The sequence below is a fragment of the Elephas maximus genome, chromosome 21, assembly GCF_024166365.1.
Source record: "Elephas maximus indicus isolate mEleMax1 chromosome 21, mEleMax1 primary haplotype, whole genome shotgun sequence".
NCBI lineage: Eukaryota > Metazoa > Chordata > Mammalia > Proboscidea > Elephantidae > Elephas > Elephas maximus.
Window position 1 is genome coordinate 48037807 of NC_064839.1, and position 15113 is coordinate 48052919.

Sequence of the window (15113 nt, forward strand, 5' to 3'; positions counted from 1 at the left end):
GGGACTCACTACCATGCGAGCAGAGTGTGTCCTTTGGACCTGGGGTCCCGGTGCTAAGAACTTCCTGGACCTAAGAGACAGAGACAGAAAAAGCTGTAACACTAGAGATGGCATGAGGCAGTGAGAAGCAGTGGCAGAGAAACAGCAGCAGAAGTAGGAGACTGGTGCAAGACGGTACAGTGGGCTTCCTGGCCATAGAACAAGGCAGTTACAGTGGGTGTGTCGACCCATGGAGCGAGAGACCTGAGCAGCTCTGGGCAGGAGGCTTCTTGGTGGAGTAGTGTGCCTCCAGGCACTTATTGGCGGAGCTAGCTTGCCAATCCACAGAGTGAGAGAGCTGGGCACCTTGTCAGGAGGCTTCTTGGCAGAGTGAGGTGTCCCTGGCACTTACTGGCAGAGCTAAAGAGCACTATAACATTAGCCTGAGCATGGGTAGAAGCCAGGCTAAGGGGTTGGGGGTTGAGAAGCCAAGCACCAGAGAAAGGCTTGCCTGTGGGCACGGCTGAGAAGAGGCTGTTCTGATGGAAGAGCTGTATCCTGAGTCATTCCTGATCCTTAACGGTAGCCTGTTTCTTCCCTAATAAACTCCATAACTGTGAAAATAAATAAATGGATGGCTAAAATATAAAAGACAAACAATTACAAATGTTGACAAGGTTGTGGACCAACCTGAATTGTCATGCATTGCTAGTGGAAGTATAAATTGATATGACCACTTTGGAAAAATATTTGAAGGTATTAGATAGTTAGATAGCTGCGGTTGAGTGAACTCTGACTCGAGGCGACTCTATATGCAACAGAACAGAACATCGCTTTGTCTGTGTCATCCTTGCAGTAGCTGGCATATTTAAGTCCATCATTATGGCTACTGTACAAATCCATCTCACTGAGGGTCACCCATGCCCCCACAGGCCCTCTAATTTACCAAACATGATGTCCTCCTCTAGCAAGTGATCTAGCTTAACAACATATCTAAAGCAAGCCAGTCAGACAATTATTCTGTTTTGATCCACAGGGTTTTTATTGGCTGATTTTTGAAAGTACATTACCAGGCTTCTCTTCCTAGTCTGTCTTAGTCTGGAAGCTTTGCTGAAACCTGTCCACCACGGATGATGGCACTGCTGGTATTTGAAATAGCAGTGTGTAGCTTCCAGCATCATAGCAACACACAGGTCACCACAGTACGACAAACTGACAAATGGGTGATAGTGGAAGTATTTAATAAGGCTGAAAATCTCCATACTTTGTAAGCTAGTATTTCCACTAATGGGTATATACCCAACAGAAATGTATGTGTGTGTGCATATTCCTAAAGACATGTTCCCACCGCTCGTCTGTCAGTTTGTTGTACTGTGGTGGCTTGAGTGTTGCAGTGATGCCGGAAATTATACCACTGGTATTTCAGACACCAGCAGGGTCACCGATGGTGGATAGGTTTCAGCAGAGCTTCCAGACCAAGCCAGACTAGGAAGAAGGGCCTGGTGTTACAGTTCTGCAGAAATTGATCAGTGAAAACCTTGTGAATGGCAGTGAAACGTTGTCTGATACAGTGCCAGAAGATAAGCTCCTCAGGTTGGAAGGCACTCAAAATGTAACTGAGGAAGAGCTGCCTCCTCAAAGTAGAGTCAACCTTAATTATGCGGATGAAGTCAAGCTTTTAGACCTTCATTTGCTCTTGTGGCATGAATCAAAATGAAAAGAAAAAGCTGCAAACATCCATTAATAATCAGAATGTGGAAGGTACGAAGTATGAATCTAGGAAAATAGGAAGTGGACAAATACGAAATGGAGTGCTTGGAGATTGATATCTCAGGCATTAGTGAGCTGAAATGGACTGGTATTGGCAATTTTGAGTAGGACAATCCCCTGGTCACTATGCCATGAATGGCCAATTTAAGAGGAATGATGTCACATTCATTGTCAAAAACATTTCAAAATTTATCCTGAAGTACAATGCTGTCACTGGTAGGATAACATCCCTATGCCTACAAGTATGACCAGTTAATACGAATGTTTTTCAAGTTTACACACCAGCCACTAACCCCAAAGATGAAGAAATCGAAGATTTTTTACCAAATTCTTCAATCTGGAATTGATCAAACATGCAATCAATATGCATTGATAATTACTGATGATTGGAATGTGAAAATTGGAAACAAAGAAGGATCAGTAGTTGGAAAATATGGCCTTGATGATCACATGATAGAATTTTTCAAGACCAATGACCTATTCATTGGAAATACCTTTTCTCAACAACATAAGTGGTGATTTTACATGTGGACCTCACCAGATGGAATTCACAGGAATCGAATCGACTACATCTATAGAAACAGAAGACGGAGAAGCTCAAAATTATCAGTCAGGACAAGGCCAGGGGCTGACTGCAGGACAGTCAATTGCTTATATGCAAGTTGAAGCTGAAGCTAAAGAAATTTAAAACAAGTCCGTGAGAACCAAAGTACAACCTTGAGTATATCCCACCTGAATTTAGAGACCATCTAAAGAATAGATTTGATGCATCAAACACTAATGACTGAAGACCAGATGAATTGTGAGATGACTTCAAGGACATCATACATGAAGAAAGCAAGAGGTCTTTAAACAAAAACAGGAAAGAAAAGACCAAAATGTATGTCAGAAGAGACTCTGAAACTTGCTCTTGAACATAGAGTAACTAAAGCAAAAGGAAGAAATGGCGAAGTGAAACAGCTAAACAGAAGACTTCAAAGGGTGGCTTAAAAAGACAAAGTAAAGTATTATAATGAAATGTGCGAAGACCTGGAGTTAGAAAACCAAAAGGGAAGAACACACTTGGCATTTCTCAAGGTGAAAGAAATGAAAAAAAAAAAAAAAAAAATGCAAGCCTTGAGTTGCAATATTGAAGGATTCTACAGGGAAAACATCAGAAAATATTAGATGATGCAGGAAGCATCAAAAGAAGATGGAAGGCATACAGAGTCACTGCACCAAAAGGAAATGGTCAATGTTCAACCATTTCAGGAGGTAGCATATGATCAAGAACCAATAGTTCAAGTGGTACCGAAGGCATTGGCAAAAACAAGGCTACAGGAATGGACAGAATACCAACTCAGGCATTGCAACAAATGGATGCAGTGCTAGAGGTGCTCACTCACCTATGCTGAGAAATTTGAAAGATAACTAACTGGCCAACTGACTGGAAGAGATCCATATTTATACCTATTTCAAAAAAAGGTGATTCAACAGAATGTGGAAATAATAGAACAATATCATTAATACCACACATAAGTAAAATTTTGCTGAAGATAATTCAGAAACAGTTTCAGCAGTACATTGACAGGGGACTGCCAGAAATTCAAGCCAGATTCAAAAGAGGACGTGGAACAAGGAATATCATTGCTGATGTCAGATGGATCTTGACTGAAAGCAGAGAATACCAGAAAGATGTTTACCTGTGTTTTATTGACTATGAAAAGGCATTTGACTGTGTGGATATAACAAATTACGGATAACATTGCAAAGAATGGGAATTCCAGAATGCTTAATTACACTCATGCGGAAACTGTGCATAGACCAAGAGGCAGTGTTTTGCAAAGAACAAGGGGATGCTGTGTGGTTTAAAATCTGGAAAGGTGTGCATCAGGGTTGTATCATTTCACCATACTTGTTCAATCTGTATGCTGAACAAATAATCTGAGAAGCTGGACTCTATGAAGAAGAATGAGGTATCAGGATTAGAGGAAGACTCGTGAACAACCTGTGATATGCAGATGATGCAATGTTGTTTGCTGAAAGTAAAGAGGACTTGAAGCACTTACTGATAAAGATCAAAGACCACAGCCTTCAGTATGGATGGCACCTCAACATAAAGGAAACAAAAATTCTCACAACTGACCAATAAGGAACATCATGATACATGGAGAAAATATTGAAGTTGTCAAGGATTTCATTTTACTTGAATCCACAATCAACACCCATGGAAGCAGCATCAAGAAATCAAAAGACGCATTGCACTTGGCAAATCTGCTGCAAAACACCTCCTTAGAGTGTTCAAAAGCAAAGAAGCCACCTTGAAGACTAAGGTGCACCTGACCCAAACCAGGGTGTTTTCAATTGCCTTGTATGCATGTGAAAGCTGGACAATGAATCAGGAAGAGTGAAGAATTGATGCTTTTGAATTACGATGTTGGTGAAGAGTATTGAATATACCACGGACTGCCAGAAGAACAAACAAATCTGTCTTGGAAGAAGTACAGCCAGAATGTTCCTTAGAAGCAAGGATGGTAAGACTTTGGACGTGTTATCAGGAGGGACTAGTCTTGGAGAAGGATATCATCCTTGGTAGGGTGTCAGTGAAAAGGAGGAAGACCCTCAACAAGATGGATTGACACAGTGGTTGCAACAACAGGCTCAAGCATAACAACGATTGTGAGGTTGGCACAGAATTGGGCAGCATTTTGTTCTGTTGTACACAGGGTTCCTATGTTGTACACAGGGTTCTGACTCGACAGCACCTAACAACATCACCAGGGGAAAGGGTGAGCCATTATTTAGGAAGCAGTTAAATTTCTGTTTACGGTGATGGAGAATTTGGCAATGGATCTGGTGATAGTTGCACATGATTAATGAAACTGGTGTCTCTGAACATACTCGTAAAAAATATTGAATTGGAAAATGTTGTTATACAACAGCAACAAAAAAATAGTGCTGTACCACACCTTGAGCTCTAATGGAGTCTTCAGTAGACCGGCCCACCATTCTGTTATGCCAGCTATTTCTGGATTGTACAGCATGTGGTAGGAGGCATAGGCCCATTGCCCTACTTCTTTTCCTGTGAAATTGGTTTGTCAATCACATAAAGGCCACAAAGTCATGTTGCGCAGAATACCATGAGGATGAATATCCATTCTGTAAGTCCATTGACTGTGCTGCTGCTAAAAGCAGTGGGAAGAACTTCTAGCTTCTACCCCCAGGATATAGGGAGCTGAAAGCATTACTCATACCCTTACAATGAAAAAGTCAGACTAACTTCAAATTCATACCCTTTTTTCTAACTCTCAAAGAGGTGAGATCACAGGGCAATCAAAACCTAAGAGACAGTCCCTTCAGGAAGAGAAGACATGCACCTCATTTAGCTGCTAGGAACGAAATTAAATGAAATTGCTACTTCTTAGATGTCCTAGGTACATATCTACAGACACACACAGACAATTCCATGTATCTTTACTTATTAGTATTTAGAATAGGGTACAGACTAGGAAATGGTCTGCTCAATGGTGAATTCTACTGGGCTAGACCATAAAGAATTGATGACAATTGTTTTGACCTATGAAAAAAAAAAATTTTTTTTTTTTTTTTATGAAAAAGGCAATTTCTTATGTTCACCCTAATAGACCACTCTACTCTAAATTAATTACTTTTTTTTTAAGTTACTTTTTAGATAAAGGAGCCTTGGTAGTGCAGTGGTTAAGAGCTTGGCTATTAACCAAAAGGTCAGCAGTTCAAATCCACTAGTAACTCAGAAACCGTATGGGTCAGTTTTGCTCTGAGTAGGAATTGACTCAATGGCAATAGGTTTGGTTTTGGTTTTTTATTTGGGTAAAAGTTAGATTACTGAATTAGACTAAAATTATTTGAAAGTAGAATAGAAAAACTATGTGAAAACAGAAGTCCATTCAAGAACAATATTTTTTTTTATTGTGCTTTAAGTGAAAGTTCACAGTTTTAGTTTCTCGTACAAAAATTTATACACATTGTTATGTGACCCTAGTAGGTCCCATTATAATGTGACAGCACGCTCCTCCTCTTCACCTTGGATTTTCTGTGTCCATTCAACCAGCTCCTGCCCCTTTTTGCCTTCTCGTTTTGCCCCCAGACAGGAGCTACCCATTTAGTCTCATGCATTTACTTAAGCTGAGAAGCACTCTCTTCACAATTATCATTTTATGTGTTATAGTCCAGTCTAATCTTTGAAGAGTTGGCTTCAGGAATGGTTTCAGTTCTGGGCTAACAGAGTCTGGGGGCCATGTCTTTCGGGGTCCCTACAGTCTCAGTCATACCATTAAGTCTGATTTTTACTAGCATTTGAGTCCTGCACCCCACTTTTCTCCTGCTCCATTAGGGACTCTCTGTTGTGTTCTGTCAGGGCGGACATTGGTGGTAGCTGGGCACCATCTAGTTCTTCCAGTCTCAGGCTGATAGAGTCTGGTTTATGTGGCCCTCTCTGTCTCTTGAGCTAATATTTTCCTTATGTCTTTGGTGTTCTTCATTCTCCTCTGCTTCAGGTGAGTTGGGACCAATTGATGTATCTTAGATGGCCACTCACTATCTTTTAAGACCCCAGGAGCCACTCACCAAAATGGGATGCAGAACATTTTCTTAATGAACTTCGTTATGCCAATTGACCTAGATGTCCCCTGAAACCATGGTCCCTAGCCACCCACCCCTGCTACTCTGTCCCTTGAAGTGTTTGGTTGTAGTCAGGAAACTTCTTAGCTTTTGGTTTAGTCCAGTTGTGCTGACTTACCCTGTATTGTGCATTGTCCTTCCCTTCACCTAAGAAAATTCTGCTATCTAGTTAGTGAATACCCTTCTCCCTCCCTCCCTCCCTCCTAACCAACAAAGAATGTTTTCTTCTGTGTTTAAACCTTTTCTTGAGTTCTTATAATAGTGGCCTCATACAATATTTGTCCTTTTTCAATTGACTAATTTCACTCAGCATAATGCCTTCCAGATTCGTCCATGTTATGTTTCATGGATTTGTCATTGTTCTTTATTGTTTTGTAGTATTCCATTGTGTGAATATAACAATTTGTTTATCCATTTGTCCATTGATGGTCCTAGGTGGTTTCCATCTTTTTGCTATTGTGAACAGTGCTGGAATGAACATGGGTGTGCATATATCTATTTGTGTAATGACTCATTTCTCTAGGATATATTCCTAGGGGTGGGATTGCTGGATTGTGTGGTACTTCTATTTCTTTTTAAAAGGAAGCATCAAATCAATTTCCAAAGTGGCTGTACCATTGTACATTCCCACTAGCAGCGTGTAACTGTTCCAATCTCTCTGCGACCTCTCCAACATTTATTATCTGTGTTTTTTTTTTCATTAATGCTAGCCTTGTTGGGGTGAAATAGTATCTCATTGTAGTTGTGATTTGCATTTCTCTAATGGTGAATGATCGTCAGCACTTCCTCATGTATTTGTTAGCCACTTGAATGTCTTCTTTGGTGAAGTGCTTATTCATATCCTTTGCTTATTTTATAATTGAGTTGTCTTTTTGTTGTTGAGGTTTTGCAGTATTTGTAGATTTTAGAGATTAGATGCTGATCACATTTGTCATAGCCAAAAATTTTTCTCAGTCTGTAGGTTGTCTTTTTACTCTTTTGCTGAAGTCTTTTGACGAGCAGAAAACCCTGGTGGTGTAGTGGTTAAGAGTTACAGCTGCTAACCAAAAGGTCAGCAGTTTAAATCCACTAGGCACTCCTTGGAAACCCCATGGGGCAATTCTACTCTGTCCTTTAGGGTCGCTATGAGTCTAAATAGACTCGACAGCAAGGGGTTTGGTTTTTGTGTTTTTCGATGAGCATAAATGTTTGATTTTTTAGGACCTCCCAGCTATCTAGTTTCTCTTCTCTTGTTTGTGATTGTTATTAATGTTTTGTATTCTGTTTATGTCATGTATTAGGGCTCCTAGCATTGTCCCTATTTTTTCTTCCATGATCTTTATGGTTTTAGATTTTATATTTAGGTCTTCGATCCATTTTGAGTTAGTTTTTTACATGGTGTGAGGTATGGGTCTTGTTTCATTTTTTTGCAGATGGATATCCAGTTACGATAGCACCATTTATTAGAGAGACTGTCTTTTCCCCAATTAAGAGATTTTGGGCCTTTGTCAAATATCAGCTGCTCATAGGTGGATGAATTTAAGTCTGGATTCTGAATTCTGTTCCATTGGTCTGTGTATCTGTTGTTGTACCAGTACCAGCCTGTTCTGACTACTGTGGAGGTATAATAGGTTCTAAAGTCAGGTAGTGTGATACCTCACACTTTGTTCTTCTTTCTCACTAATGCTTTACTTATCCGGGGCCTCTTCCCTTTCCATGTGAAGTTGGTGATTTGTTTCTCTATCTCATTAAAAAATGCCACTGAAATTGGGATCAGGATTACATTGTATCTGTAGTTCACTTTGGGTAGAGTAGACATTTTCACAATGTTGAGTCTTCCCATCCATAAGGATGGTATATTCTTCCACTTATGTAGGTCTCTTTTGGTTTCTTGCAGTAGTGTCTTGTAGTTTCTTTGTATAGATCTTTTATGTCTCTGGTTAGATTTATTCCTAAGTATTTTATCTTTTTGGGGGCTATTGTAAATGGTATTGATTTGGTGATTTCCTTTTTGAAGTTCTCTTTGTTGGTGTAGGTGAATCCAGCCGATTTTTGTGTTTATCTAGTATCCTTATACTTTGCTGCAATCTTCTATTAGTTCTAGCAGTTTTCTTGTGGATTCTTTGGCGTTTTCTGTGTGTAAGATCGTATCATCTGCAAATAGAGATACTTTTACTTCTTTCTTACCAATTTGGATATGCTTTTTCTAGCCTAATTGCTCTGGCTGGGATCTCCAGCACAATATTAAGTAAGAGTGGTGATAAAGGGCATCCTTGTCTGGTTCCTGTTCTCAAGGGAAATGCTTTCAGAGTCTCCATTTAAGATGATGATAGCTGTTGGTTTTGTATAAATGTCCTTTATTATGTTGAGGAATTTCCATTCTATTCCTATTTTGCTTAGAGTTTTTATCATGAATGTGTTGAACCTTGTCAGATGCCTTTTCTGCATCAATTGATAGGATCATGTGGTTCTTTTATTTATGCGATGAATTATATTGTTTTTCTAATGTTTTTCATCCCTGCATACCTGGTATGAATCCCATTTGGTCATGGAGAATTATTTTTTTGGTATGTTGTTGAACTGTCTTGGCTAGAGTTTTGTTGAAGATTTTTGGGTCTATGTTCATGAGGGATATCCGTTACCGTTGAGTTGATTCTGACTCCTAGCTACCCTACAGGACAGAGCAGAACTGCCCCATAGGGTTTCCAAGGAACGCACGGTGGATCTGCACTGCCAACCTTTTGGTTAACAGCCGCAGCTCTTAACCACTATACCACTGGTGTTTCCTCATGAGGGATATTGGTCTGTAATATTCTTTTTTTGCGGTGTCACGACTTGACGGCACTGGTTTTTTTTTGGGTTTACCTAGTTTTGGTATCAGGGTTATGCTGGCTTCATAGAATGAGTTTCGGAGTATTCCATCCTTTTCTATGCTCTGAAATACCATTAGTAGTAGTAGTGTTAACTCTTCCCTGAAAGTTTGATAGAATTCTTCAGTGAAGCCATCAAGGCCAGGGCTTTTGTTTGTTGGGAGTTTTTTTAATTATCTTTTCAATCTCTTCTTTTGTTATAGGTTTATTTAATTGTTCTACCTGTTTTAGTTTAGGTAAGTAGTGTGTTTCTAGAAATTTGTCCATTTCCGCTAGGTTTTCAAATTTCAAGAAGAGCATTAAAAAAATATATTAATTAAGGGCTTTAGACAAACAACCCTAATACCATAAACTGCCAATGAGTTGGTAGCATGCAAATATTTAAGGCTATAACGCTATGTTCATTTTTGATGAATTTACATATAATGAAATGTCATAAGACATTTAATTCCAAAATATATATGTGGACTGGCTTGACATTAATAATTTAAAGTAAAAGACAAACAGAAGAGGAATTTAAACAGTGATATTAATTTATTGCCGGTCAGGAACAAAAGAACTATATCAAAAAAATATGACATCAAAAAATCTTTAGGAAATGACCATGTATACGTACACTTGAAGATCAAGGGCTGAAAACCCATTCTTGATGGACACCGTTAAACAAAGGATGTATAACATCCACCACACATCTGTTTTGGGAACAGCATTTTCTAAAATTATACATTTGTTTACAAATACACACTATAGTATTAAAAACTACAGAGAAATTTTCAGAATAAGTTCCCAAGTACGCGGCTGTCTTTCATGAGGCAACCCTGATGCACATCTTAAGGCATCCATTTTAATCTTGGGGCTTTAAGAACATCTTCTTTGCTTTATTTGGTTTTATGTTCCCATTTTCATCTTCTTCATAATTGGCACGGTCTCTTTTTTTGGCAAACTTCTTTCCAATTGTCCCCACCAAGGTTTCATACCTGTTAAGGTGATATACAGCACATTTTATTTAATAAAAAATGTCAGAATCAAGTCTGTCAAGAATATCAAACCAAATATGTAACAGAGAATGAAAACAATCAAAACTACAATAGAAGGCTTCTGATTTAAAAATATACAAACACCTCTAAGAATGATAAAATTCCTCCCGTTCTTTTGCTTTTGCATTATCCTCAGTAAGTTGTCTATTTTTTTGGCCTTGATGAGTAATGTCAATTTTTACGGCAGGTTTCTTAGAAATGACAAAAATAAACAAACAAACAAAAGCTGTTGCTGTCAATTCTGACTCGTAGTGACCCTACAGGACAGAGTAGAACTGCCCCACAGGGTTTCCAAGGCCATAATCTTTATGGAGGCAGATTGCCACATCTTTCTCCTGTGGAGCAGGTGGTGGGTTCCAACCATGAACCAAGAACCTTTCAGTTAGTAGCCGAGCTCTACCAGGTTCGTTAGAAGGGACAGAAGAGGGTTATATCTCACATTTCACATCCTGAAAGAGAACTTTAAAATTTTCTCATTTAAAAGTATGTATTGGAAGAAGAAGCACTGGAGAGGCACCCTCAGGTGCAAACCTGTGGCCGGCGTGAACTCATACCAGGTGATACATGAGACAGCAGCTTATACCACCTTTCCCTTTAAGGGCTGTGGGACACCACAGGGTGGAAGAAATGCACAAGCTCAAGTGAAGCCAACGAATTTGGCCCTGGTTACAAAACTCTTCCAAAGTAATGGTTACCTTTTAGCCATTTCTTCATCTGACACATCAAGCTCCACTGTTTCATCTTCAACTTCTTTGGCTTTGTTCTTAGAGTTCATCTGAAGCATTAATTTCTGAAAAACACACCAACACTGACCATCAGAGCTAGAAAAGGCTTTTGAAAAGAACTGATCTTAAACTTATTTACAGGCAGAGAAACAAAGCCAGAGAATCTACAGACCAGCCAAAATTTTTAAGGGCTTTACTGTAGTACTTTATGTCACACTGGGCCACCAGAGATCAGCTCTGAATTAAAACAAGATGAGGCCTCACTAGATTATATTTAAATTATATTTTAGATTATAAAGCTTATTCTTAGTTACCTTTACCTAAAGCGGATATTGGTGGTTGTGATGGGTAAGGCTGTGTGTCAACTTGGCTGGGCCATGATTCTCAGTGGTTTGGCAGTCATATGATATTGTGTTCACTCCCACGATGGGATCTGCTGTAAAGTAGCCAATCAGTTGAAAAGGAGTTTCTTTGGGCTTGTGGGCCATATCAAATATAAGGGGACATTCTGGCAAGGCTCATGGCTCTTTGCTTGCTCTGGATCCTGCACCTGGGTCCTATTAGTCTGACCTCTGGTTCTTGGGACTTTAGCTAGCAGCTTACCTGTGGTGCTGCCTGCCAAGTTTGGTATTTGTTGATCTTCACAACCTGTGAGCAACAGCCCTGCTCTCTGACCTGCTGATCTTGTGTTTTTCTAGCCCCTGCGGCTATTTGAATGAGCACCCTCCAGCCTGACCTACGGATTTGGGACATTCTGGTCTCTACAACCACATGAGCCATTTCCTTGATATAAATCTCTCTACATACATATTTACACACTTTATTGATTTGCTTCTCTACACTGAAGCAACTAAACTTTAACTAAAGTCCTAGCGAGCCCCAAAAGGTGAAGTATGAAGTGTGACCCAGGTGGAGGCATGCTACAATTCAAAAGAACTGCCTGAACTTTTCTAATATATACAAACAGAAATCTAGGGAATATGTGTAGGAATGGCTATTAAGAGTGTAGAATAATGGTGCAAGAAACATAAACATGGATCAGTCTGAGTTTATTGATATGGGTCGACTAAGCACAGATTCTTCGTTCAGTGTTTCAGCTGGAGAAGTTAGGAAAGGATCTAATACTTTATTTGGTTGGGTTGTTGAAGCATGGATTACGCAGTGGCCTACACGAAATCAAGTTGAAGTACCAGACCTATGTCGGTATACTGTAGAAGAAGGTGTCCACAGGCTTAGGGAAATTGGCTTGCTAGAGTGGATTTATCATGTTAGACCCACAGACCCCCACACATGGAGTACCCAGAGGACACACCTTTCACCACAATTGTGAGAAACAAATTTGTGAAGGGAGCCCCAGCATTCTTGAACATTGCTGTGATTGCTATTTGAAGTCATACTTGACGGTGGGAACTGCCCTAATTGAATTAAGACACCTAAATTCAACAGGGTTGATTGGATCTCATGGTAGTAGGGGCCAAGTGGTTGTACTAAATCAACAAAGAAATGGTGGGCACGGTTACCATAATGGACAGTGGGGTCAAGGCAGTAATCAGAATAGTCTGACTTGAATGGACTTAAGGTGTTGGCTACTTAGTCATGGTGTCCCTAGGAGTGAAAGAGATAAGAGATCTACTAAATATTTACTTGATCTGTACAAGCAGATGAATTCTAGGTCAAGTGAACAGCAGTCTAACTTGAATTGCCAGAGTAGAGTCACAGCCCCTCAATCAATTCCCAGACTTGAGTGAGTCTGAAGTCTCACAATGCCTGGAATGAAGGGGAGGCTTGGTTCCCTTGAGGAAGGACTCCAATACGCTGCCAAAAACTTATACTGTTAATCTTTTTCTCAGCCTTCCCCAAAGGGATTGACGGCCTTTTATGGAAATGACTGTTCACTGGGGAAAAGAAAATAATCAGACTTTTCAGGAATTACTGGATACTAGCTCTGAATTGACACTAACTCCAGCAGACTCAAAAGGTCACTGTGACCTACCAGTCAAGAGTGGGGTCATATGGAGGTCAGGTTATTAATGAAGTCTTAGCTCATGTCTATCTCACAGTAGGTCCACTGAGTCCCCAAACTCATCCTACAGTGATTTCCCCAGTTCAGGAATGCATAACTGGAATAGATATACTCAGCAACTGGCAGAATCCCCACCTTGGATCCTTGACAAACGGAGTAAGGGCTATTATGGTAGAAAAAGCCAACTGGAAGCCACTAGAGTGGCCCTACCTAGGAAAATAGTAAACTAAAAGGAATACCACATTCCTGGAGGGATTGCGGAGATTACTGCCACCATCAGGGACTTGAAGAATGCAGGGGTGGTGATTCCCAACAAATCCCCATTCAACATGCCTGTGTGACCTGTGCAAAAAATATGGATCTTGGAGAATGACAGAGGATTATTGAAAACTTAACCAGGTGGTGTCTTCAACTGCAGCTGTTGTTCCAGATGCAGTTTCATTGCTTGAGCAAATTAATACAGCTCCTGGTACGTGATACGTAGCTATTGATCTGGCTAATGCCTTTTTCGCCATACTTGTCTCAAAGGACCATCAGAAGCAGTTTGCTTCAACTGATAAGGCCAGCAATATACCTTCAGTTGACCACTTCAGGGTTACATCAACTCTCCAGGCCTACGTCATAATTTAAACCTCAGGGAACTTGATCTCATTTCCCTTCCACAAGACGTCACACTGGTTCATTACACTGATGACATACAGACCAGACCTAGTAAGGAAGAAGTGTCAATGACTCTGGGCTTATAGGTAAAACAGCTGCATGCTAGAGGGTGGGAAATTAATCCCACAAAAATTCAGGCACCTTCCACCTCGGTGAAATTTCTAGGGGTTCAGTGATGTGGGGCATGTAGAGATATTTCTTCAAAGTGAAGCATAAGTTATTGCATCTGACTGCTCCCACACTTAAAAGGAGGCACAATGCCTACTGGGCCTCTTTGGATTTTAAAGGCAACATATTCCTCATCTGGGTGTGCCACTCCAGCCTATTTAACAAGTGACTCAAAAACCTGTAAGTTTTAAGTGGTACCCAGAACAAGAGAAGGCTCTGCAACAGGTTCAGGCTGCCGTGCAAGCCGCTCTGCCCCTTGTGCCATATGATCTGGCTGATCCAATGGTGCCTGAGTGTCAGCAGCAGAGATGCTGTTTGGAGTCTTTGGCAGGCCCCTATTGGTGAATAACAGCTCAGATCCTTAGGATTGTGGAGCAAAGCCCTGCCACCATCTGCAGATAACAACTCTCCTTTTGAACAACAGCTTCTGATACAGACTGAATACTTAATCACAGGACACCAAGTCACCATGCAGCCTGAGCTGCCCATTACGAACTGGGTGTTGTCTGACCCACAGAGTCATAAAGTTAGATGTGCACAGCAGGACTCCATCTTAAATGGAAGTAGTATGTATGAGATCGGACCTGAGCGGGATCTGAAGGCACAAGTAAGCTGCATGAGGAAGTGGCCCAAATGCCCACGGTCTCCACTTTTGTCACACTGCCTTCCACCTTCCTCATGGGGTGTTCTTTATGATCAGTTGACTGAGGAAGAGAAAACTCATGCCTGGTTTACAGATGGTTCTGCATGATATGCAGGCACCACTAGAAAAGTGGGCAGTGACAGCACTATGGCTTGTTTCTGAGGTTCCCCTAAGGACAGTGTTAAAGGGAAATCCTCCCAATGGGCAGAACTTCAAATAGTGTACCTGGCTGTTCACTTTGCTTGAAAGGAGAAATGGCCAGATGTGTGACTGTATACTGATTCATGGGCCATGCACAATGGTTTGGCTGGATGGTCAGGGACTTTGAAGGAACATGATGGGAAAATTGGAGATGAGGATTTATGAGAAAGACGTATGTGGACAAGCCTCTCTGAATGGGCCAAAGAAGTGAAGATAATTGTGTCTCATGTGAATGCTCACCAAAGGATGACCTCAGAGAAGATTTTAACAATCAAGTGGATAGGATGTTTTGTGTAAACCAATCATCCTCTTCCCCCAGCTACTCCCATCATTGCTCAATGGGCTCACGAACAAAACTGCCATGGTGGCAGGGATAGAGGTTGTGTATGGGCCCAGCAACATGGACTTCCACTCACCAAG

At 40.6% G+C, this 15113-nt stretch overlaps 1 protein-coding gene across 3 annotated transcripts in view; it reads right to left on the reverse strand.

Annotated features, from left to right (window-relative positions):
• Positions 1 to 9762: 9762 nt before the first annotated feature.
• The window catches only part of MPHOSPH6 (M-phase phosphoprotein 6), a 34282-nt gene continuing 28931 nt past the window's right edge, over positions 9763 to 15113 (reverse strand). For all 3 annotated transcript variants that reach the window (XM_049864263.1, XM_049864264.1, XM_049864265.1), the window contains 2 exons: positions 10969 to 11063; positions 9763 to 10213 (listed from right to left, as the gene is read on the reverse strand). In XM_049864263.1, coding sequence (XP_049720220.1) covers positions 10081 to 10213; positions 10969 to 11063 — 228 coding nt within the window. In that variant the 3' untranslated portion in view covers positions 9763 to 10080. The remainder of the gene's footprint in view (positions 10214 to 10968; positions 11064 to 15113) is intronic.